This window comes from Amblyomma mixtum, chromosome 9 (assembly GCF_055824585.1).
Source record: "Amblyomma mixtum isolate Tamu chromosome 9, ASM5582458v1, whole genome shotgun sequence".
In the NCBI taxonomy this organism is placed as follows: domain Eukaryota; kingdom Metazoa; phylum Arthropoda; class Arachnida; order Ixodida; family Ixodidae; genus Amblyomma; species Amblyomma mixtum.
In genome coordinates, this window is record NC_143020.1 from 55,645,687 (window position 1) to 55,668,852 (window position 23,166).

General features: G+C 53.4%; 1 protein-coding gene across 1 annotated transcript; it reads left to right on the forward strand.

Annotated features, from left to right (window-relative positions):
- Nucleotides 1-22,956, forward strand: LOC149329107 (uncharacterized). The gene is made up of 3 exons (XM_089559174.1): nt 1-18; nt 917-1,025; nt 22,368-22,956. The coding sequence occupies exons 1-3, from the start codon at nt 1-3 to the stop codon at nt 22,760-22,762; spliced, it is 522 nt and encodes a 173-aa protein (XP_089415300.1). The 3' UTR covers nt 22,763-22,956.
- Nucleotides 22,957-23,166: the final 210 nt, after the last annotated feature.

The following is a 23,166-nucleotide window of genomic DNA, read 5'->3' on the forward strand; positions in this document are numbered from 1 at the left end:
ATGTTCAACCCCAAAAGGGTAATTTGTCTCACTGTATGATCTTTTGTTCGGAGCAGGCTCTCCAGTGTATATATGTGTGTACTGAATTATTTGTTTGGTTTGTTTTGGCCGCCGCGGTGGCTCAGTGGCTATGGTGCTCGGCTGCTGGCCCGAAAGACGCGGGTTCGATCCCGGCCGCGGCGGCTGAATTTCTTTGGAGGAGAAATTCAAGGCCCGTGTGCTGTGCGATATCAGTGCACGTTAGAGAACCCCAGGTGGTCGAAATCTCCGGAGCCCTCCACTACGGCGTCTCTCATAGCCTTAGTCGCTTTGGGACGTTAAACCCCATAAACCAAACGAAACCAAACACAATAAATTTCTCTTTGTGTGCCACATCTTTGTTGTAGGCTATCATTCTTATTATGCTTGATGTGTTATGGTTGCCTGCGTTTGCGGGGTGCCGGGCTGTCATTAAGTGCTAGCACAGAGAGAGGGCAATTACAGTGGCAGCCGATATAGCATTTCCATGCTGAGAACATAGCCGCCCACAAGAATTGGTTGCTTAGTCACTCTTGATGTTTACATTGTACGGCCATAGAGAATGGTACGGCTACTCCGTCGGCTCAGTACCGCGTTTAAAACAGTTCAGGGGGCACTTTGACTGTGTAAAGTGCGTAGAGGCGAAAGCGTGTTCCGCACCACTTTGACTACCTCTGTGGCACTGGTGACGTCACCACTGGAGGACGTCACACATTGCGACTAATTGCTAGTAATCACAAAACACTAATTATTGACTAATTACTGATTAATGACTAAATACTATTTAAGGGCTAATTAATGACGATTAAGCTGTATCTTTAGGAGTGGAACGCGACAGCGTGTTGTAGCACTGCCAGGGAGTCCACGGAACGCTACCACCTGTTCGACTTCCCGCTAGGGGGCCGTGGAGTATGGACGCACCCCACATCAGCTCCACACAAAAACGACGGAATTCACCATTCACCAGCTTCATCGGCCCAGATTTCACCACCCACTGATCTGTGAAGGTGAGCGCCGCACGCTATCAGTTTTTGGCCCGACTACGCCATTTTTCGGGCACCCACGGCCCCCCCCCCCCCCCCCCTTCTTCCCTCTGTGACCGCTTCGCCTGAGCTAGGCCTCGCTCCGCTGGGAGTTGGTGGTGGTGAAAACTTTTTAATAAACAACAGGAGAGTTTGCAGGCCAAAAATGGCCCTTTACATAGGTGGAGTCCTTAGTCCGGGACCCCGCTGGACGAGGCCGCTACTCGCGCCCGTTGGACTAGAGCCCTTTGAGACTCCAGCCCCGAGCAGTTGAGCAGGGCTGCCTCCCATGCCTCTCGGGAAGGGGAAGGATTGGGGGGAAGGGAAGGATTCTTTTGACAGGCCCAAACCATGTGGAAGGTATCGGAAACTTCCCCACAGTGAGGGCAGCGCCCATCAATTTTGGGGTCGAAATGTTTCACTATTGCAGGACACAACAGAGTGTTGGTCTGCAAGCGCCTCAGAGTTCGCTCATCAGCTTTACTCAGGCCCTTAGCAGGGACCGGGAAAAGACGATGGCGTTCGCAATAGTCGTCCAGAATTTCTCTGAACCGCAGAAGCGGTTGCACAATCTCCGAGCCGGAAGAGCCTGGGTGAGGTGCCCGGTAGGTAAGCGCTCGGGCAGCCGCGTCCGCAGCCTCATTACCTCTAACGCCCTGATGGCCTGGAGTCCAAACTATGCGTTTGGGCGAAGGGTCCGATTCCCTCACTGCGCGCTTTAATATACTCCAGGCTAAAGGTGAAATCTCGCCAGCCAGGTAGTGTTGACAGGCTCGACGCGAATCTGTCACGATTACCTTCGAATTCAAGTCCGAGGCGGCAAGCGCAATGGCTACTTCCTCAGCCTGTGCTGGCTTAGGGATGAAAGTGACCAAGGAGGTCTTCCATTCGGGAGGGAGTGGACGCCCGTCCCAAATCTGGTTAATGTACCCTAGCAGGTGGAGGTAGGCCGAATCTGGGAGGTTGGCCAACAGATTGACTGTTATGCGATCCCGACCCGGAGCCGTACCTCGCCGCATTTTAGCTAAAGCCGCCTTAAGGTCGTGTAACTCAAAAGGGGCATCAATGTCGGGATTCGGCTTTCCCGCGTACTCGTACTCGGGCCCAACTGGGTCCTCTATGCGGCAGAGATATCTGTCGCACAGGGTGTCCGCGAGTTGAGCCGTCGTACCTTGGTACCCGTGCAAAGCCCGCCGGAGCTGTCTTTGCGTCTCCCCTCTCGTTTGAGTGGGGTCGATGAGACTGCGAAAGAAGCGCCATGTTCCTCTCGAGCTCATCTGACGCGCTGCCGAATTACACTTCTCTATCCAGTTTGAATCGGTGAGCTGGGCAGCATACGCCGCAGCCTGCTCCGTGAGGTCGACAATGCGAGCTTTAAGTTTGCGATTCAGCTTTTGCTTCTTCCACCGTTTGGTAAGACTCCGGCGAGCCTCCCACAAGTGCAGGAGGTGATTGTCCACTGCAGGGATCTCTTCAGTGGTCTGAAGTGTCGTGACGTGTTGTCTTTGTATTGTGTCTAATTGCTTTGCCCACTCCGCATATCCGCCGGATAAGAGCACGGGAGGTATCTCTTTTGTTCGAAACTTATGCCAATCGGTCAATTTAGTGTGGCCCCACTTTTTGCGAGCCGCCTTCGCCAGAAGAGTGACCCGGAGAAGGCAGTGATCGCTACCAAGAGTCTCTCCCAGGTTCTCCCAGGTAGCGTCTCTGGTGTTCGTAACGAGAGTCAGGTCAGGGCATGTGTCTCGCGTAACCGAGTTGCCCACACGTGTGGGACAACACGGATCCGTGAGGAGTGTAAGACGAAGTGTGGAGATGAGCTCCGCCAGCTTGCGTCCTCTGGCCTTCTCAAAGTGGTAGCCCCAATGTAGGCTTGGAGCATTGAAGTCCCCAACGATCACTAGAGGTTCCTTGTCAGCCGATTTGAGCGCGCGGTAGAAGATTTCGTTGAAGGTCACGCGCGGCTTATGCGGGGGGCAGTAAATGTTAAGGACATGTATTGATGGGTCGCGGCGCTTGAGCGGCAGGACCTTGACCATACTGTATTCCTGTTCAGTCTCCAGTTCGAGGTCTACTGGGACTGCGGTGTACGCTTTGTTCACCAGGATGCACGTTGTAGGACCGCCTTGAAACGAGCTATACCCTGTGAATTTAGCATCTGCGCCGGGTTCCTGAAGAGCTAGGAGCGCCGGTGCGGTACCGAGAGACTGCAGGTAGAGCTGGAGGTGTGACCGTTTTTTCCAGCTCCGTAGACCCCTGCAGTTCCACTGTATGATCTCGAATTGCTCCGAATTGTTGTTGGCTTTCCGCTGGCGTCGGCTAGCCATCGTGAACGTGATTATTTAATTTTGGGGGCCAGGTCCCACCCCCGAAGGTGATGGGGCCTCAGGCAGAGGCACCAGCACGTCCGGAGAGAGAGCGGCCGGAATGTTTTCTAGTGAGCCTGTGGCCTGGCGAAGGACCACCTTCCGCCTGCGGAGGTCTGGTCGCGGAGACCGCGAGCGGGAGCGGCTTTGACTGAGTTGAGCTTCAATTTGGTCCTGAACGACAGAGAGAGCTGTCTCAGTAACCTGTGCCACTATAGCAGGCATGATTTTTGCCAATTCGGCCTGAAGAAGTTGCTGAATGGAGCCCCGGACCGCTTCCATGATTTTACCTGGCAGAGCATCAATTTCGCTCTCCAGGTTGTACAGGCGGCTCTCCACCATTGGCAGCCTACCAACCACTGTGCTGGCCGACTGCTGCGACACGCTTGTCAGCCCAGATGCGACCGAGGCATTCTCATCTCGGTCCTCCGGCTCGGCTAGTTCTATAGGCTCGGAAGGACCAGCGTGAGGTTCTTTACGTCCCTCTAACTTAGCCTCCAGCTCCTGAATTTTCCGCACTAGGAATTCTGTTTGGCGCCTAAGTTCAACATTTTGCCTCTGTAGGGCGGCTTCCGTAGGGGAGACGGAGGGAGAAAGAGGCCCGGAGGCAGCCCTAGCCCAATCGCTCACCTTGTTTTGGGCGGTCGCTAGAGGCGGGAAATCCCCAGCGCTGAAGTTCGGCGACCTCGCCTGGGTCCCGGACTTCACAGCCGTCTTGACATGACCGGACTTGCCCGGCGCAGAAGTGGACTTGCTGTCCTTGGCATTGGTGGGCGGAGCTTGCTTCTGAGCCGACTTCCGCTTGCTTTGACTCCGTGATGGTCCCGGCTTGATCGGTTTCCGGTACTTGCCGACGCAGCCGGCAGCACCGGTGAAGTGGGCACCCGCGCACAGCAGACATCGGGGGGTGCACTCATGTTGTGGTATGCCCTCGGGTGTGGTGGCCACCTGAGAGCCGCAGAGGCCGCAGCGTCCCGACTGCGGCCGCGGGCAGATGTCAGCCCGGTGCCCCACCGTGCCGCATCGATGACAGGCGGGGATCGTCTTCTTGTACAGTCGCACAGGAATGCCCTGGTCGCTGCAGAAGATTTGGCGGGGTACCTTCTTCCCTTGAAAGGTGACCACTGCGATGGCGGTGCCGCCCAGCTTGCGCACAGAAAGTATTTCTCCGTGTCTCCACTCCAGCTTCTGCTTCAGGGAGGCCGACGTTTCGCCGGGGTGAACGTTGATCACTCCCTTGCAGACCTCGCCAGAAGCCTTGGCGTGCCCGCGAAACAGAAGCTGGCGGTCGCCGACCGTCAGCGTGACATCGCCGAGGAGCATCTCAGCGGCTGGCACAGAGTTCACGCCACACACCAGCACATTTTGGTCCCACACGGGCCATACAGAGAGTTGCACCTCTCCACAGTCCCGTATGATGTTGCGCACGGCAACTCCGGCTTCACCTGGAGCGAAGGTGGCCTTCAGATCCAGCGTCTCGCGTGGCTTGAGCACCACGATGAGGTCGTCGCGTCCAATGCGCGGCGTCTGCTGCGGCCGCCACTGGGGTTTGCAAGTTGCACCCTTCAAGGCCGCGCCACCGACACTTCCTTGCGAAGCGTGCGGGGACCGAACTGCCGCCTGGTGCTGGGCGGCGGCTCCAGTTGGCTTGGGAGCGTTCGTCTTCTGCCGGCGTCTCCAGATTTTGACCATATCTGCCAAATAGTCATCTTCCGATGTTGGAAGGTCCTCGGGTTGAACGGTTTCCATGCGTACGACTTGCATGGACAGCGGATCATAGCCGGTCACCGTATTTGGAGCCGCCATCGCCGGGGAATCCCCAGCCGGGGCTGGCGAACGCCGGCGAACGCCCCGCCGCCGTTAGGCTTAGCGCCGCGGCGGTGGGCGAAAGCTTCAAAATCTCAGAATTTCGTCAAAAATGGGCCCACCTTGATGGAAGTGGGGCCCACTTGTGCCGCTGATCTTCGCGGAGACGATGGTGCCAAGATTCGTGGGGTCCGAGTTGACAGACCGCAATAAGGAGCGATCAGAATAGGAGCCGATGTGCGCCCGTCTTCTCCCTTCGCGCGCCCTCAGCCGCTGGGAGTTAGGCCTACCCCGATGGACGCTTCCACCACCAACGCCAGCATGGAGGTGCAGGTGCAGGGAGAAGTTCTCAACCCCCGCGACTATGACCCAAGGGACTGGAATCACATCCTTGGCGTGGCTGCCCGCGCCAAGGAAGTTCGTTCAGCAACCCAAAGCCAGGAGGCCGCAGCCTCTGGTACCAGTACCCCCAAGCCTGCATGCCCTGACAAGTCGGCGCACATGAAAGCAACGCGCTCAGCTGCGCAGCGTTCGCGGCAGCAGCCCCCGCTTCCTGCTGCGGACTACAAGGTCGTTTTTAGATCAAGAGGCGGGCTGCAGCTGGACCTGCTTCCACCCAGACTACTACGGGAAGCCATCCTCCAAGCGGCGTCCCAGCTTCACGAACGAGCGCGTACCCAAATCAGGGTACACCCGGTCAACAACACCTGCACCGTAAGCACGCCCCTAAAAGATGACGCGCTCGCTCTGGTTCGAATAACCACCATCACAATCCAGGGCAAGGTATTCGCCATCGCACCTTACATAGCACCGCCGGACGGAGCAGTACGCGGAGTAATCTCTAATGCGTACTGGAATGAGACCCCGACAGAGATCCTACAAGACCTGATCACCGGCAACCCAGACGCCCTCATCGTGGACGCCCGCCGAATGGGCTCCACGCGTTCCATCCTAATAACTTTCCGGGCTGAACCAGTCCCACGCGCCGTTCTGTATGGAGGAGCCCTCCACAGATGTACACCGTACCGAGGGCATATAGACGCCTGCACGAACTGCCGCGTCCCAGGCCACCGGGCGGATGTGTGTGTGTCCAGCCAAGATTAAATAAGTGCCCCCGCTGCGGTCAGTCCCATCCCAAAGAGGAAGTGCCCTCATGCACCCCCAGCTGCATTCTCTGCGGAGGCCCTCATATGACCGGCACCGGGAACTGCAAGGCACGGGGCCGCAAACTAGCGTCCACGAGGAACGCTCTCCCTCCTCCGGATACATCGCGGCTTTCCCGCTGAGATCAACCAAGAACAGCCAGCGGACGCAGCTCGACGGCTTCCCGGTCGCCTTCCACAACCCGGCAGCATAACAGCAAGAACGCCTCGCATCTCACTTGGGCAGACCGCGTTTCCGGCAAAACCACCCGTCAACCCCCACCACCCCAGTCCTCCCAGGAAGATCCGAGAGACCGGGAACTCAAGGCCTTGCGTGACGAGGTAAGCCGCCTTTCCTCCCTTCTAATCACCCCCTCCCCCTCCATGCCCCCTCAGCCTGCACCCCCTGTCATTAACCCGACTTCATCATCCACAGACACATCGAGCACCCCTCCCGCAAAGAAGCAGCGCACCTCAGACGCCACACCCCCTCCCGTATCCTCAGAAATAGACGCTAAATTAGTAGCCCTAGAAGCCAAATTTGACAACAAACTCAAAGAGCTAGACGCCCGCCTCGAGGCCAAATTCAATCACCTTGCTGCTACCCTCACCGAAAAACTTGAGCAGCGCATGGACGCTATGCTTACCAAGATGATGGAACTCTTGGAAAACAATCTTACCAATCGCTTCACCCAGCTTCAAACACCCTCCACTACCCCCATCCTACCTCCGCAAGCACAAGCCACCTTTCCTGAACACCACATACCAAATGACACACGTCATACTACCATCCTCAGTCCCCCCAACATCCAATATGGCGGGGGGGAACACTAATTATCTCCCCATTTTAACCTGGAACTGCCGCGGCTTCCGGGCAAAGCGCGCGCCTCTGCAGCTGCTTCTTCCAACCATCACACCCATGCCCCACATACTACTTCTACAGGAGACTGCGCACCGGGCAACCCTCCCCAGCTACACATCTACTCATTCAGATACCACTAACACACCCAGGGCGTCCACACTCGTCCACCGCAGCCTCACCTACAAAACTCATCACATCACGTCTGAGACGCCCTGCGTGATCACTGAACTTATACATCACACACATTCACTTCCTTCTATATTTATAGCAAACATATACCACCCCCCCCTCCCAGCCGATGGCCTCGCTAGAATCACTTCTGTGAGACCTACATCATCTAGCAGGGAAACATCCCCTGCTCATCGGCGGGGACTTCAACAGTCAGCATACTGACTGGGGATACACAACCACGACACATCGAGGTCGCAGGCTGTGGCTGCTCCTGCAGAACCTCCAACTCACTGTGCACAACACGTTTCAGACGCCTACGCGGATCGGCAACAGTGTCAGCATGGACACCAGTCCGGACCTGACGCTGAGCCGCTGCATCCACGGCGTTACCTGGAACAGAACACAACATACACTGGGCAGTGATCATTACATTATACAAATCACTGTCCCATACAAACCACCCCGTCACGCAAATATGACACACGAACTCATTAACTGGGATGCCTTTCGCGCTGCACGCACCGCCCTCCCAGACACTCCCATCGCGGACATCGATGCATGGGTGCAATCACTCAAGCATGACGTTCACCACAACACACGACACATTGAAGCTACAACCGAAACACCGACCCTTGACACACGCCTAGCCCACCTCTGGGAGGCTTATCACAGCATCCTGGAACGCTGGAAAGGCAACAAACACAACAGAACGCTTAAAAAGCGGCTGGCCGCGCTGCAGACAAAAATTCAACAACACTCTGAGGAGCTCTGCCGGTCCAACTGGGGACAGATATGTGACGTAATCGCAGGAAACCTGTCCGGCAAACGCGCATGGCAACTCCTCCGATACCTCACTGACCCCACACACACCAAATCAGAGACAAAACACCACGTGACACGCCTCACACACGAACACATTGACGATCCCGACACCCTCCTAGACACACTTCAAACCATGTACACCTCTCCAGGCGCCCCCACACCTTTACCCCACTACACAGGACAAGCAAATCCCACACTCGACACCGACATCACGGAGACGGAAGTCAGAGCAGCCCTCCTGATTCTCCGCGCCAACTCCGCACCTGGTGCAGACCAAATCACAAACTCCATGCTCCGTAATCTGGACGACCGATCAATCACCCAGATTACAAAATACTTCAACCAGTGCTGGAGGGAGGGTAGCCTCCCGCAGTCGTGGCGCCATGCGAAGGTATTATTCATACCCAAACACAACAAACCACTTACCATCCAAAACCTTCACCCTATTTCGCTAACTCCATGCCTCGGGAAGCTCCTCGAGCATGTTGTGTTAGCGAGACGCACAAGTCACATGGCGGACAACAATCTTTACCCGCATAGCATGGTGGGATTCCGCCCCTATCTATCCGCACAGGACGCCATGCTGCAACTCACACACGACCTTTTTGACCCGCTTCTTCCAGGTCACACCAAGGCAGTCTTAGCTTTGGATCTTTCCAAAGCTTTTGATCGCATTGAACATCAGGCGATCATGACTGCCCTAACCCCATTGAATGTGGGTGTGCGTACGTATGCCTACATTCAAGCATTCCTCACTGACCGCACAGCTGAGATACACTTCGGCCCTTTGTCTTCCCCCTCCTACACGCTTCAGAGTATCGGCACCCCTCAAGGGTCCGTCCTTTCCCCCTTTCTCTTTAACATTACCGTCATCCCCCTCGCCCGAAAATTGGCAACTATTCCCCACCTGAAGCACACTCTCTATGCCGACGATATCACCCTGTGGACCACCCACGGCAGTGACGGCGGCATAGAGAACACCTTACAGGAAGCAGCCACAGTCACCCAAAATTATGCACGGACCATCGGACTGTCTTGCTCCCCAGAGAAGTCCGAACTGCTCGTCATCCGTCCTAAGAACCACCGCTGTCCGCGCTCCCCCATTGTCATTGAACTGAATGGTGACCCGGTACCTGAAGTTGGCACCCTCCGTGTATTGGGCCTGCACATCCAGAACGATGGCAAAAATACCACCCCCCTCAAGAAACTCAAGCAGGGTAGGCGCGATATCGCACCTCATCCGAAGGGTTTCGGGACATCACAGAGGCATGAAGGAGCGCGACCAATGTCGCCTCATTCATGCCTTTGTCCTCAGCCGTGTGCTGTACACTACCCCATACTTACAACTATCCAAACATGACATAAATGCTTTGGATGCTTTGATTCGCAAGGCATTCAAGGTAGCACTTCATCTTCCCCTCAACACACCCACAGACAGATTACTAGGCATGGGCCTCCACAACACGATCGGGGAACTGGTGGAGGCCCACCGACAGGCCCAATACATCAGGCTCACACAAACCTCCACAGGTCGGTATATCCTGGACTCCCTCGGAATCAGAATACCGGCCAACGACCCAACCCTCCTCGCCATCCCACGACCCCTTCACCAGGAGCTCCTCATCAGACCGCTCCCGAGGAATATGCACCCGTCCCACCATGAGCAGCGCCGTAGAGCCCGTGCGAAGGCACTCCATCGAGCGTACGGCCCCGAGCCGGACGCCGTATGGGTGGACGCTGCCTGCACGGGTGATGAAGCGACAGCAGCTGTGGTGGACTCCTCTTTATCCGCCCTTCTCACACTACCTCTCCCTCCAGACACCTCCCCAGAAGCTGCAGAGGAAGCCGCCATTGCACTTGCTATCACCCGCACGGAAGCCCGGTACATTTTAAGTGATTCTAAAAGTGCGATTCTAAATTTTGCTCGAGGCCGAGTCCATGTCCCTGCTTTTGGCATACTAGACTCGCCCGATGCACCCCCGCCCCGCCAAGTGGAGCTGATATGGGTGCCCGCGCACTCCGGGAATCCCGGAAACGAGGCCGCCAACCTTTTAGCCCGAGGTTCTTTAAACCGGGCTCAGGTGCCCTCGGATCGGGGATTCACGAAGGAGCGCGTGCACTCATTCAGCGAGCTGACGCAGGCCTACAGAGCCTCACGCCAGCTCTATCCCCCGCCCCACCCCTCCCTAGATAGCAAACACGCAACGCTCTGGCGCAGACTACAGACACACTCTCTTCCCTCACCCCTTACCCTAGCCCACTATCATCCCTCCTTCCCCACTCCAGCATGCGCCCTATGCCCAGAACCCTTCGCCTCTTCCCTCCACATCCTTTCCCTCTGCCCGGCGGACCCTCCCCCGCGGGACCTAGAGAACCTCAAGACCTGGGAGGACTGGGAGACCCTGCTGCGCTCGGAGGACCCGGCCGTGCAGACCATCGCAACCGGCCGGGCTGCCAGTGTTATGGACCTTAGGAACATAAACACTTGAGTGCAGTGGGGTCGTGCGGGGACCCTGGGGTGCGCCCCGAATTCCTTGTACAATAAAGTTTTTTTTCTCTCTCTCTCTCTCTACCACCTGTTCGGCGCGATGCGTTGCCGTTTCAACGCAACGCTTTTTGAGGAAAGGAAATGACGCAGTAATTCTCTGTTATCTCGATGGACACCTGAACCGCACCGAACAAGAAGGGAGGAAGTGGGAGTGAAAGAAGAAAAAGAGAGGCCATAATGAAGAAAATGAAAATTGTATTTGAGGAAAGGAAATATTGCAGTAACTGTCTCACATATCTCGGTGCACACCCGTCAAAAGCGTGACACCTCTGCTGACATGCTTCTGTTGATAGCCTTCTGTCGACAACGGTGAGGCATTAAAGGCTTTCGCCTTAAAACTCAGCCTGTCTCTGCAGCGTACAGCACTGGAATTAGTTGCATTCCTGCTTTTTTTTTTTGAGGAAGGAAATGGCCCAGCATCTGTCTCACATATCTCGGTGGACACCTGAACCGCGCCGTAAGAGATGGGAGGAAGGTGGGACTGAAAGAAGAAACAGGTGCCGTAGTGGAGGTCTCTGGAATAATTTCGACCGCATCTTTGGGTTTGCAGCCGAGCGCCATAACCGCTGGACCACGGGGCGGACGTTTAACCCATTCTATTCTTTATTGCATCCTTTACGTAGATAAGGTGAAAGGCTTTGCAATAATTTTGCTGGTGACAAACTGGGATAGAGAGTTCATGCGTTTTGTATTGTTAAGAAAAAAATCTTGATTAGTATATTTTGATCTCTCTAAGCTTACGTCTTTTTATGTAAATTCCGCGCAAGAAACTCGATCTCTATACCATGGCAAAGAGTGCGGCTGGTGAGTGGTTGTGGTCCAGTTGGCGCTTTTTCCCCCGTTTGTTTAGTAGCTTGTTTGTACCGAGCGACACTTGTCGCTGCCTTGTTTTTTGTCTTTGTGAGGGACTGTGGTCCCTTTTTATGAATAATCAGTCCAATAAACTTCTCTTCGAGGCGCTCTTTTGATCTAGGGTTCAATAAACTTCCATTGAAATGGTGTCAGTCTGCCATTAAGTGCTAGCACAGAGAGAGGGAAATAAGAGTAGCGGCCGATATAGCATTTCCATGATGAGGACATGTCAGCCACCCACAAGAATTCGTTGCTTAGTGACTCTTGATGTTTACAACATATGGCTACTCCGTTGGCTCAGTGTCACGGTTAAAAGACCATGTCTCTGCGGCGTACAGCATTGGAATTAGCTGCATTCCCGCCCTGTGTGCAATGCACAGAAGGCAAACCTGACCTGGCCATATGCTCCTGGCCTGTCCGGGTTCGCTTCCACCCGGCGAGCCGGCGCCACTCCAAACAGGGCAGGACTGGGAGAGATCCCCGTTAATGAGCTCGTTCATGCGCTGGCCCGAGAACTCTCCTCCCGGACCCCGGAGGATCAGGCACCCAACCCTGCGCAAGAAGCCCCATCGGTCCTCTCTACATATCACCAAATCACCACATTTTACAAATTCAGCCGCATGACACTGCCACCACCCCACAGTACCTTGTCGCCCTTATCCAGCGCCACATGGCGGCAATTACAGACAGGCTGCTTTATTTCACCCCACCGTCTCTCATGCTTTCACCCCACCTTTCCTCCTGATTGTAACACTTGTGGCGTGCCCAAATCCACACTTTTCCACTACCTTTGGGAATGTCCTTCCCCTAAGGCAGTACCCCCCGCCGCGGTGGCTGAGTGGTTACGGCGCTCGGCTGCTGGCCCGAAAGACGCGGGTTCGATCCCGGCCGCGGCGGCTGAATTTCTTTGGAGGAGAAATTCTAGAGGCCCGTGTACTGTGCGATGTCAGTGCACGTTAAAGAACCCCAGGTGGTCGAAATTTCCAAAGCCCTCCACTACGGCGTCTCTCATAGCCTTAGTCGCTTTGGGACGTTAAACCCCATAAACCAACCAACCAACCTAAGGCAGTACCCCCCATCCCCAATCCCACTCATTCTTCCTGGGAGGCTGCTTTACGGACCGCTCAGCCCGCCGGCCAGAAGTGGCTAGTGGATCGGGCTTTACGTGAAGCACAAGCCCGTGGACTCCTGGGCCAGTAGGGGACCACCCTGGAAGATTTTTTTTTTGTGTGTGTAAGAAAGTTGTTTCCATCCATCCGGTAACAATCACGTTCCCCAACACATTAACTGCAAGCTCCCAAACAAGCAATTAAAAAAGAAAAAAAAAGTCAACAAAAGCAGAAGCAAAGCAGTCCCAGCTTCACGAACCAACGCATACCAAAGTCAGGGTACACCCATTCAACAACACATGCACTGTAAGCACGCCCCTACAAGATGACGCCCTCGCTCTGGTTCGAGTGACCACCATAAAACACCAAGGCAAGGAATTCGCCTTCGTAACTTACATAGCCCCGCCGGACGGAGCAGTACGCGGTCATCTCCAATGCGTACTGGAACGAGACCCCTACAGAGCTCCTGCAAGACCTGATCACCGGCAACCCAGACGCCCTCATCGTGGACGCCCGCCGAATGGGCTCCACGCGTTCGATTTTAATCACGTTCCGTGCTGGACCAGTCCCAAGCGCCGTTCTTTATGGAGGAGCCCTCCACAGATCCACACGGTACCGAGGGCATACAGACGCCTTCGCTACGGCGTGCCTCATAGCCTGTTTCGCTTTGGGATGTTAAACTCTCATAAACCAGACAATCGTCATTTCTTTTCTCCCCAAAAACCAAACAAATTGTAAAATTGCAATTTTCATTTCCTTCATTACGACACCTCTTTCTGTCTGTCTTCTTTCGCTCCCACCTTCGTCCCTTCCGTTACGGGGCGCACGGGTGTCGTATCAGGCAACTATACACGGCTTTGTGTCTGTAACGTTGAGTGCGTTCCGGACACTGGATAGAAAGCGCGCCCACCTTGCCACCCTGGCAGGTGGCAATTAGTGGTTGGTCGCGAGAGTTTGCTCACCCAATGAACGCTTTGGACTATTGCTGCAGTGTCGCGTGTCAGCCACAACGTTGTCAGCGATAACGCATTCAGCCTACATCTCTCTCTCTCTCACCACCGCAGGTACCTCAAAGCGCGATTGAGGTGCCCACTGACCCAGGGAGCAGTTATAAGCACTTCCTTTCCTCAAAATCGTCGGTGTTGAACGCTGTGAAGTGTGTCTATTATGGGTGTCGGGATCGTCAATGTGTTCGTGTGTGAGGCGTGTCACGTGGTGTTGCGTTGCTGATTTGGTTTGTGTGGGGTCAACGAGGTGGAGGAGGATTTGCCATGCGCGTTTGCTGGACAGGTTTCCGGCGATGCCGTCACATATCTGTCCCCAGTTGGACCGGCAGAGGTCCTCAGAGTGTTGTTGGATTTGTGTCTGCAGCGCAGCCAGCCGCTTTTGAAGCGAAAAGTTTCACTAAGCTAGGCAACACAGGGTCTGGCGTATGCTCCGTGATCAGAATTAGCCACAGCTACGCATGCGCCGAACCGAGTGACGTCACAAGAGGCACAGGCGGTTGGAGCGACTGCCGCCGCAACCGCCGCCGCGACTCCGCCGCCTGACCTCTCGGCTGTGCGCAACCTCCTCACCGCCGCGACTACTGCGTGCTCGCCTCCTCGCCACCGTTTGACCTTTCGTTGCAGCTCGTGTTTACCACAGTTACTACGCATGCGGCCTACACCGTTATCGTGGTGCTACCAGTGCATTGTGCGCGAATTGCGACAGCCATGACGTCCAACAAAGCATAACTGCAGCTTTTCGCTTGTATACCCAGGCTTAACCAGAGCTAAGCAACTGCCAATTTTTAAGTGTACTGCTATGTTTGTTGCCTTTCCAGCGTTCCAGGAGGCTGTGATAAGCCTCCCGGAGGTGGGCTAGGCGTGTGTCGAAGGTAGGGGTTTCGGTTGTAGTTTCAATGTCTCGCGTGTTGTGGTGAACGTCATGCTTGAGTGACTGCACCCATGCGTCGATGTCTGTGATGGGTGTGTCTGGGAGGGCGGTGCGTGCAGCGCGAAGGGCATCCCAGTTAATGAGTTTGTGTGTAGCATTTGCGTGACGGGGTGGTTTGCAGGGGACAGTGATTTGTATAATGTAATGATCACTGCCGGGTGTATGTTGTGATTTAAATAGCGATATATTTTCGAAACACAGTATTATGCATATGCAAGGGTTAACCCTGCTTTGGGTGCCTGGTCAGAGCTCAGCGCATAAAAATAGTTTTATAACAGAGAATACGCACGAAGGTTTCAACACAAAAGCTTAGGTTTCGTTTATTGGGGTTTCACGTCCCAAAGCGACTCAGGCTATGAGGGACGCCGTAGTGGAGGGCTCCTCAAATTTCGACCACCTGGGGTCCTTTAACGTGCACTGACATTGCACAGTACACGGGCCTGTAGAATTTCGCATCTTTCGAAATTCAACCGCCGCGGCCGGGATAGACCCCGCATCTTTCGGGTTTGCAGCCGAGCGCCATAACCACTGAACCACGCGGCGGACGTTTAACCCATTCTATTCTTTATTGCATCCTTGACATAGATAATGTGAGAGGATTTGAAATAATTTTTCTGATGAGAAACTGGGATAAAGAGTTCATGTGTTTTGTATTGTTAAGAAAAAAATCTTCATTAATATATTTTCATCTCTATAAGCTTACGTCTTTTTTTTTGTAAATTCCTCGCAAGAAACTCGTGCACCCATTCGATCTCTATACCATGGCAAAGAGTGCGGCTGGTGAGTGGCTGCGGTCCAGTTGGCGCTTTTTCCTGGTTTCTTCAGAACTTTTTTTGGACACTTTGTGTTTTTGAACACACGCGTTCCCTGTGAGTGTATGAGCACTAGGCGACATCGGTCGCCGTAATGTATCTTTGTTTTTAAGGCGAAAGCCTTTAATGCCCCATAACTGTCGTTAGCAGACGCGTCGGCAGGAGTGTCGACAGACGCGTCGGCAGATTCGTTCGCCTTTTGGCGTCACTGCTTAAAAGGCTGAAGGTTCCAGCATGAATAAAGGCGCATCTAGTGAATGCATGGGCTTCGTAAATAAAATAAAAGGAATAAAGTCACGAAAATAAAAATAGAAATAAGAAAATAAACACAAAATAAAAAATAAAAATAAGTTGTGAAAATAAAAATAAAAAATAATAATATTAAGAAAAGGAGCAAGAAAAATAAACAAAAACTAAATATGACAAATAAAAAAGTAAATAAGAAAATGGCTGAGGCTTAGCTTAGGTTAAGCCTAGTCAGATGCGAAGCATATTGTCGCCGAGTTGCATATCGAGCACGTACGCCGCTTGGCTAGACGTTCTTCACGCTCTTCATCAGTCCCTGTAGCACGCCGCAACTTTTGCTTCTCATTCCAACGAGCAGCCCTGTCTCCAGGAGGCATCTCTATCCCGTGTACGCCTAGCAGAAGCAGGCGCACCCCCTTGTTAACACAGTTAACGGGCTCACTTTCAAAGCCTACAGCGCAACACACGCGGAGGAGATTGCCATTGCTCTGGCTCTCACGAATCCCAAGTCAAAACACATCATCACCGACTCGCGAGGGGCCTGTCGGAACTACGAGTTGGGCTGGGCTCCCCCGCTTGCCTGGCGCATACTGGAATATAGCTGTCGATCTGAAGATCCAACTCCACGCAACCTGATTTGGGCCCCCGGTCACCAGGGACTCGAGGGAAACGAACAGGCCGATCAGGCCGCCCGCGCACTCTCTCCCCGGGCTATCTCCCTGTCCTTGGAAGGGTACTCCCAATCAGACAATCTGGCCATTACATTCAAACAAATCACCGATTACTACAAGGAGGAGCACCGGCGCTACCCGGCCGCTTGTAAGGGTCTGGATCGCGCTGACGAGCGCCTCCTCATCAAAATTCTCACTAACACTGTACTGTGCCCGGCGGTGCTTAAATATTTCAATACATCCTTTGATGGCACGTGCCAGTTCTGTGGGGAGGTGTCTGACACCTTCCACATGGTTTGGGCGTGTCAATCTAACCCATCTATCCCCCCCAACCCCACCAGAGAGGACTGGGAGGCGGCCCTGCTCGGCTGTCAAGACCTGTAGAGCCAAAAGGCCTTGGTTCAACGGACGCGGGCGGCGTTGCTTGCCAATGGGGCCCCGGAATAGGGGCTCCACCTAGTACTGTGAGGGGAAAGGGCCAATAGGGTCCTACCCCAATCACCTTTCTGTAAAAAATTTAATTGCTTATAAATGTTTTTCACCACCACCACCACCCCTTGTATACCGCCGCTCCAGCATCACGTGTTCACTACAGCGCACCTAGCGGCAGAAGCAGGAAACACATTGGTCGCGACACCTCGCGCGACGGCGCGAGCTGGGGCCCCGGTTCTCCTATGTCGTTACGTCACGCATCACGTGGTTATAGTGCCTAGAATATACTGGCCAGTATTCTAGGCACTATAACGTGGTCCTCCTTGGTCGCGACGCCTCGCGCGACGGCGCGAGCTGGGCCCCCGTTTCTCATCTGCTGTGACGTCACGCACCACGTGGTCATCCTTGGTCACGACGCCTCGCGCGACGGCGCGAGTTGGGCCCCCGTTTTTCATCTGCTGTGACGTCACGCATCACGTGGTATGACATGGAGGTCACGAAAGGTCAATGGTAACGACACCGCCGCGCTGGAGGAGCTGGGTTGGGCTATTTTAGTATGCTTCGCATAAAACAAACAGTGGCCAGGAAACGCTTTCGCCTTGCAGCACTTTAGAGAGCCAAAGTGCCCCCTGAATTTTTTTGAAGAGGGACGGATGTTCTTTTTTTGCTCGAGGGTCAAATAAACTTCTCTTAAGCTCTTGAAATGGTGTCAGCCTGCCATTAAGTGCTAGCACAGAGAGAGGGAAATAAGAGTAGCGGCCGATATAGCATTTCCATGGTGAGGACATGTCAGGTTGCTTAGTGACTCTTGTTGTTTACAACATATGGCTACTCCGTTGGCTCAGTGCCACGGGTAAAAGAGCCTGTCTCTGCGGCGTACAGCATTGGAATTAGCTGCATTCCTGCCCTCTGCGCAATGCACAGAAGGCAAACCTGACTTGGCCATATTCTCCTGGCCTGTCCGGGTTCGCTTCCACCCGGCGAGCCGGTGCCACTCCAAACAGGGCACGACTGGGAGACCCCACTACGCTCCATGGACCCGGAAAGACAGAAGATCGTCGCCAGGCACGCTGCCAGCTTCATGTACCTTTTACGCATGAACGTTTAAGTGCGGTGAGGTCGTGAGGGGACCCAGGGGCCTGGGAGGCCCGAATTCCTCTGCACGAGGAGGTGGGCCTTCGTGGAGTGTTTGACGGTGTTGGTGATTCCGTGTCTACTCCATTGCAGGCGCCCCCACTAGGCTCGGAGTCTCCATGGTATCCGGTCCTTGGGTTATGGTTTATGGGGTGTAACGTACCAAAGCGACTCAGGCTATGAGGGACACCGTTGTGAAGGGCTCCGGAAATGTCGACCTCACGGGGTTCTTTAATGTGCACTGACATTGCAGGGTCAACGGGCCCCTAGAATTTCGTCTCCATTGATGTTCGACCTCCGCGACCGTACCTGCGTCTTTCGGGTCAGCAGCCGAGCGCCATAACCACTGAGCCACCGCGGCGGACGTTTAACCCATTCTATTCTTTACTGCATCTTTGACATAGATAATGTGAAAGGCTTTGCAATAATTTTTCTACTGTGAAACTGGGATAAAGAGTTCATGCGTTTTGTATTATTAAGCAAAAACTCTTGAATATGTTAATTTATTCTCTCTACCGCTGATGTTTTTTTTGTAAATTCAGCTCAAGAAACTCGTGTACCAATTCGATTCCTATACCATGGCAGCGAGAGCGGCTGGTGGCCTGCTGCGCTCCAGTTACCGGTTCTTCCTAGCGGTTCATTGTCGTAGCGTTCTAATTATGCGTGATATATTATTGCCACCTACGTTTGTGAGGCGCCAGGCTGTCATTCAGTGTATCACGGAGTGAGGGCAATTTCAGCAACGACCGATATAGCATTTGCATAGTGAGGACATGTTAGCCGCCCACAAGAATCGGTTGCTTAGTGACTCCTCATGTTCAGAACGTACGGCTACTCCGTTGGCTCAGTGCCACGGTTAAAACTCAGCCTGTCTCTGCGGCGTACCGCATTGGAATTAGCTGCATCACCGCGCAACGTCATCGGATATATGTATAAGTCATTGCTCGAAACAAAAAGTTGCAACGGACGATTACCCTCTGTAGCGCCAACAACAGGGACAGCTTTGGAAATAAATTGAATAGTGCAAAGCTCTTGCATATCGAGCGCTACGGCTCAACCCGTACACATCTTTCCCAGTGCGGTTGAGCCTGCCGATAGACGCGACAGCGTCCGTTTTCGTACTTACGGTTGTTGACGCCAGAAGTCACGTGTTAGTCTCAGCTCCGTCACCAGGGGGTTTGTCGACATGTCATCGGCTACGTAGTCATGTGAATCGACACACAATCATCCCCTTCTCTGTTCCTTTTTTTTGGCCTTGACCATGGAGCCATGTGGTAGGATACCATAATGCTTCTTGGTTTAACCTCTGGCTCACTTCAAGGTGGTGGTGGTGGTGAAAACATTTATTACGAATGAGCAGGAGGTATGTTTGGATCAGCCCGTAAGGGACCGATCCTTACAAACACTAGGTGGAGGTCCCTAGTATGGGACCCCAGTGGCGGTTGCCGCCGCCCGGGCGCGCCCGACTAAGGCTTGTTGGGCCAGTAAGTCGTGGCAGCCGAGCAGGGTCGCCTCCCAGTCCTCCCGGGTTGGGTTGGGGATGGGGGGAATAGCGGGGTTGGAGGGGCAGGCCCACACCATGTGATAAGTGTCAGAAGACACTGCACTACAGTGTGGGCAGCTGCCCTCCACTCCACGACCTTGGATTTACATGGCGTAGTGAAGCTTTCACATGAATAGACTGCGGAATGTTCGCGACAGCGTCCTTTTGCGTTAATATCGGTGGTACACACATCTGGATCATGAGACTAGCTGGATCTCATCATACCGGGCGTTATGTGCCCCCGTCCCGAGAGAAAGAGAGAGAAATCCGGCCACCCGTTTGCTAAATCTGGCCCACCGCATATGTAGAGCGGCCAGAGCGTGGCGCTTCATCTAGTGTTCATCCATGGCTGCGTGGAGCTGAGTTTGGCAACCCCTATCTCGGCTGCACGAGGAGCTAGGTCTTCGTGGATTGTTTGATTGCGTTGGTGATCCCGTGCCTATTCCATTGCAGGCGCCCCACTAGGTTCGGAGCCTTCATAGTATCTGATGCTGTGTTTATGGGGGTTGAACGTCCCAAAACGACTCAGGCTATGAGAGACGCCGTAGTGGAGCGGGGAAGAACCACCTGTGGTTCTTTAACGTGTACTAACATCGCACAGCACACGGACCTCTAGAATTTTGCCTCCATTGACATTCGACCGCCGCGGCCGGGAACGAACCCACGTCTTCGGGTCCGCAGCCGAGTGCCAATACCACTGAGCCACGGCGGCGGCTACGCATTCAATGAAGCGAGTCCCCGTAGCGGTGAAAACAAAGACAAAACGCCTCAGACACAAGCGTCTTGCTGTCTCTCGACGTGCGCCTTTCGGGCCTTCCTCCACTCTGTGGACGACACACTGTATTATAGTAATGCGACCTGTACAACCAAGAACTATCGAGACTCATTATATTACTGCTATTATAGATACTACTACTACTTCTGACGTTACTTTTTCTGCTGTGCTAGCACTGCTGCGGCTGCTACTACAACCCATATGGTAGAGTACGATTTGTACATGGCTCTCCAAAGCCAGCAAGTAAGCAAGGTTGTCTTCAGGGTTCTACATGCTGTTACGTAATTTTATTTGCCAGAGCGAGCTGTAATACTTTATGAAAGAATAAACTGCATCTGTAAGGCTTGCACGAGGAAGAGGCAATATTTGACGTAACAAGCCGACTGAGAAAGCCTAAACAAACACACGATAAAAGTGTCTGCCGCCTCGATTCACGCTGCACAGTGACCGAACCGAGATCTTCCTTTGTTGCGATTAGGTATGCTGCGTGCGACCAAGAGAACCTGTTGCAAAAGCACGTCGATGTGAAACGCGGAGTCGGGTAATGCTCGTAATTTGAGTGGAGCGTTCTGTGCTATGCTTGCGGAGTTGCGTGCAGCGGTTATTGAAGCGTTGGAAGCCGGGCTTCGCAGCGTCCTCGAATCTGTAATCCTCTTAGCCGTGCGCACATTCGCTTGCAGGGCAATTTTATGCATTAGTAAAGCACGCGAATTTGTGTTTCACGCTTCAACATGCCACCAACACAGAAATGCTACGAATATAGCGTAGTTTCAATAACACATACGTCACGATGGCGCAGCGAGGGCCGAAGAAACCTGTGATAATGAAGCGGCATGAAATGGCAGTCACCATGGCCAGAGTACCAGGGTCCTTTAGGGCCGCAGCACACAACAGCTTCGACATGAACACTCACGTATGTGTCTTGCATCCTCTTTGATGTAAGAGCAGCTTAGTGATAAAAGTACATATCGCTACATGCTAACACCAAGCGCTCTTTACAATGATTAGGGGTTCGTTATTGCTTTGTCAAAATATGGTCTCATCCAAGAGGGGAACGGCTCTCCAGACGTGTCTTGTGCGTCTGTTGTCTGCGTATTGCAGTCGAGGGTGGCTGCTGATTCCACGGGAGTACTCATGATCCACAGCGTTGCATACGCTTAGTTACACTACAGGCCGTAAGCTGTCATATCAGGATATCATTAGTATTGTCACGTTGTAGTGACGGCAGTCCAGCGGTCAGGAATACACCAACAAGACTTGGAAATGAAGCTCTTTATTTGGGCTGACTTGCGCCCGCAAAAGAACTGAATCACTCGGCGGCGGCGTAAGCAACAAACGTTCTCGTCGGTCGTCGAACTACCAATGTCCGCCGCTCGCGGCATCGCTCAATTTAAAGCCGGCAAGGAAACTTCCAGATAGCAGGACAAGATCATCTACAGTAATCTGGAAAAACCTAGATGCAGCCTTTCATGGCTGCGATCAATCGAGATTAGACTGGTCGCTTCTCGCGTCACGAACAAAAATGATAACAGCCCTTTCCTGCAGCCTTGAGCGTGAGCGAACAAACACTACAATGATACGTGGCAGTATAGACTTGAGGATAGCGCCTGTTGCCTTGAAGCTCTTCAATATATTAGGAGTAAAACCTTTAAGTAGAGAAACATTCTATGATTAGCTAATGAGGAGCTTGTCTCACGGAGCATTGCATATAGCCCTGATAGTAGTGCAACGGCAGAAACCAGCCCCACAGCACTGTAACAGCTTGCCTGCTGAGTACAATCGTGCTCTGCACTGACTGCAACGCATTCGCGTTTACCGCCTTTCGATTCGCGCTTAAGAATGCCCTAAGAGGCACGCTGTGAAAACCTTCGCCCCTTCGAAAGGCAGCCGTAGGGGTCAATTGCCCTTGTCTAGGAGCTTACATTACATTGCCAAGGACTTAGAACCGCATCTTGCGGGCTGCAAGCCATATTGAATGCAAGTTATTCAGTACTGAGTAATACCCGCTCTATTCGTTTCCTTTTTTTTTTCTCGTAAGTCTCATTTCTGCCTTAGTGTATTTGACAACTTAGATTCACCGCTCTGCTACCATCTCAAGGTGCCGTCTTCATCGGTATCGTACTGGTGGCTTGCGCCTTGGCCACTGGTCTGGGAGGCTACGGAGGAGGCTACGGAGGAGGCTACGGAAGAGGCTACGGAGGTGGCCTCGGCTCTGGTGTTGGCCCTGGCGCCGGAGATGTGGGAGTAGGCATCCGCGTGACGATACTCCGCGGTGGTCCTAGCTTCTTGAGAGCAGTAGCCAGGCCCGTATTCGAAGTCAGGACGATACACCACGTGGACAAGGTGCACGGAGGAGGCGCCATCGTGGCTCACAGCGGACTCGGAGGCTACGGTTGCGGACTCGGATACGGCGGTGGATTCGGCTGTGGAGGTGGCCTGAAGTACAGTGGCTACGGCTACAAAGGCAAGGTGTACGTTTGTGCTAAGGCCTGAAAGAATGCGTGCTGCGATGTTGCGACAACGATTTTTTGTGTAGTGACGGAATAAAAGTATGCGAGCCTTTGGACATGGTCACAATTGCGGAAAAGGTGAAATTTCGGCCTTGTGCCTTTCTTGAGCGAAGATTCCCTCCATAATGCACATCTGAATAACATGTAAACGCTTGAAACTTAAAAATATGCAGCGCACTAATCTACAGTTCAACTGCAAAGCTGTAAAACTATCACTCTGAGGTGCGCCAAGCATACGACACTCAGGTCATCTCACTGCAATTTGACAACGAGACGCAAATAAACTGTTTTAGTTAATATATGCGCTTTTTGGTTGTTTTTTGACATTGCAAAATTTTGCTTTAAATATATTGCAATCATTGCCTGTACAAGAGAGGAGACGATATA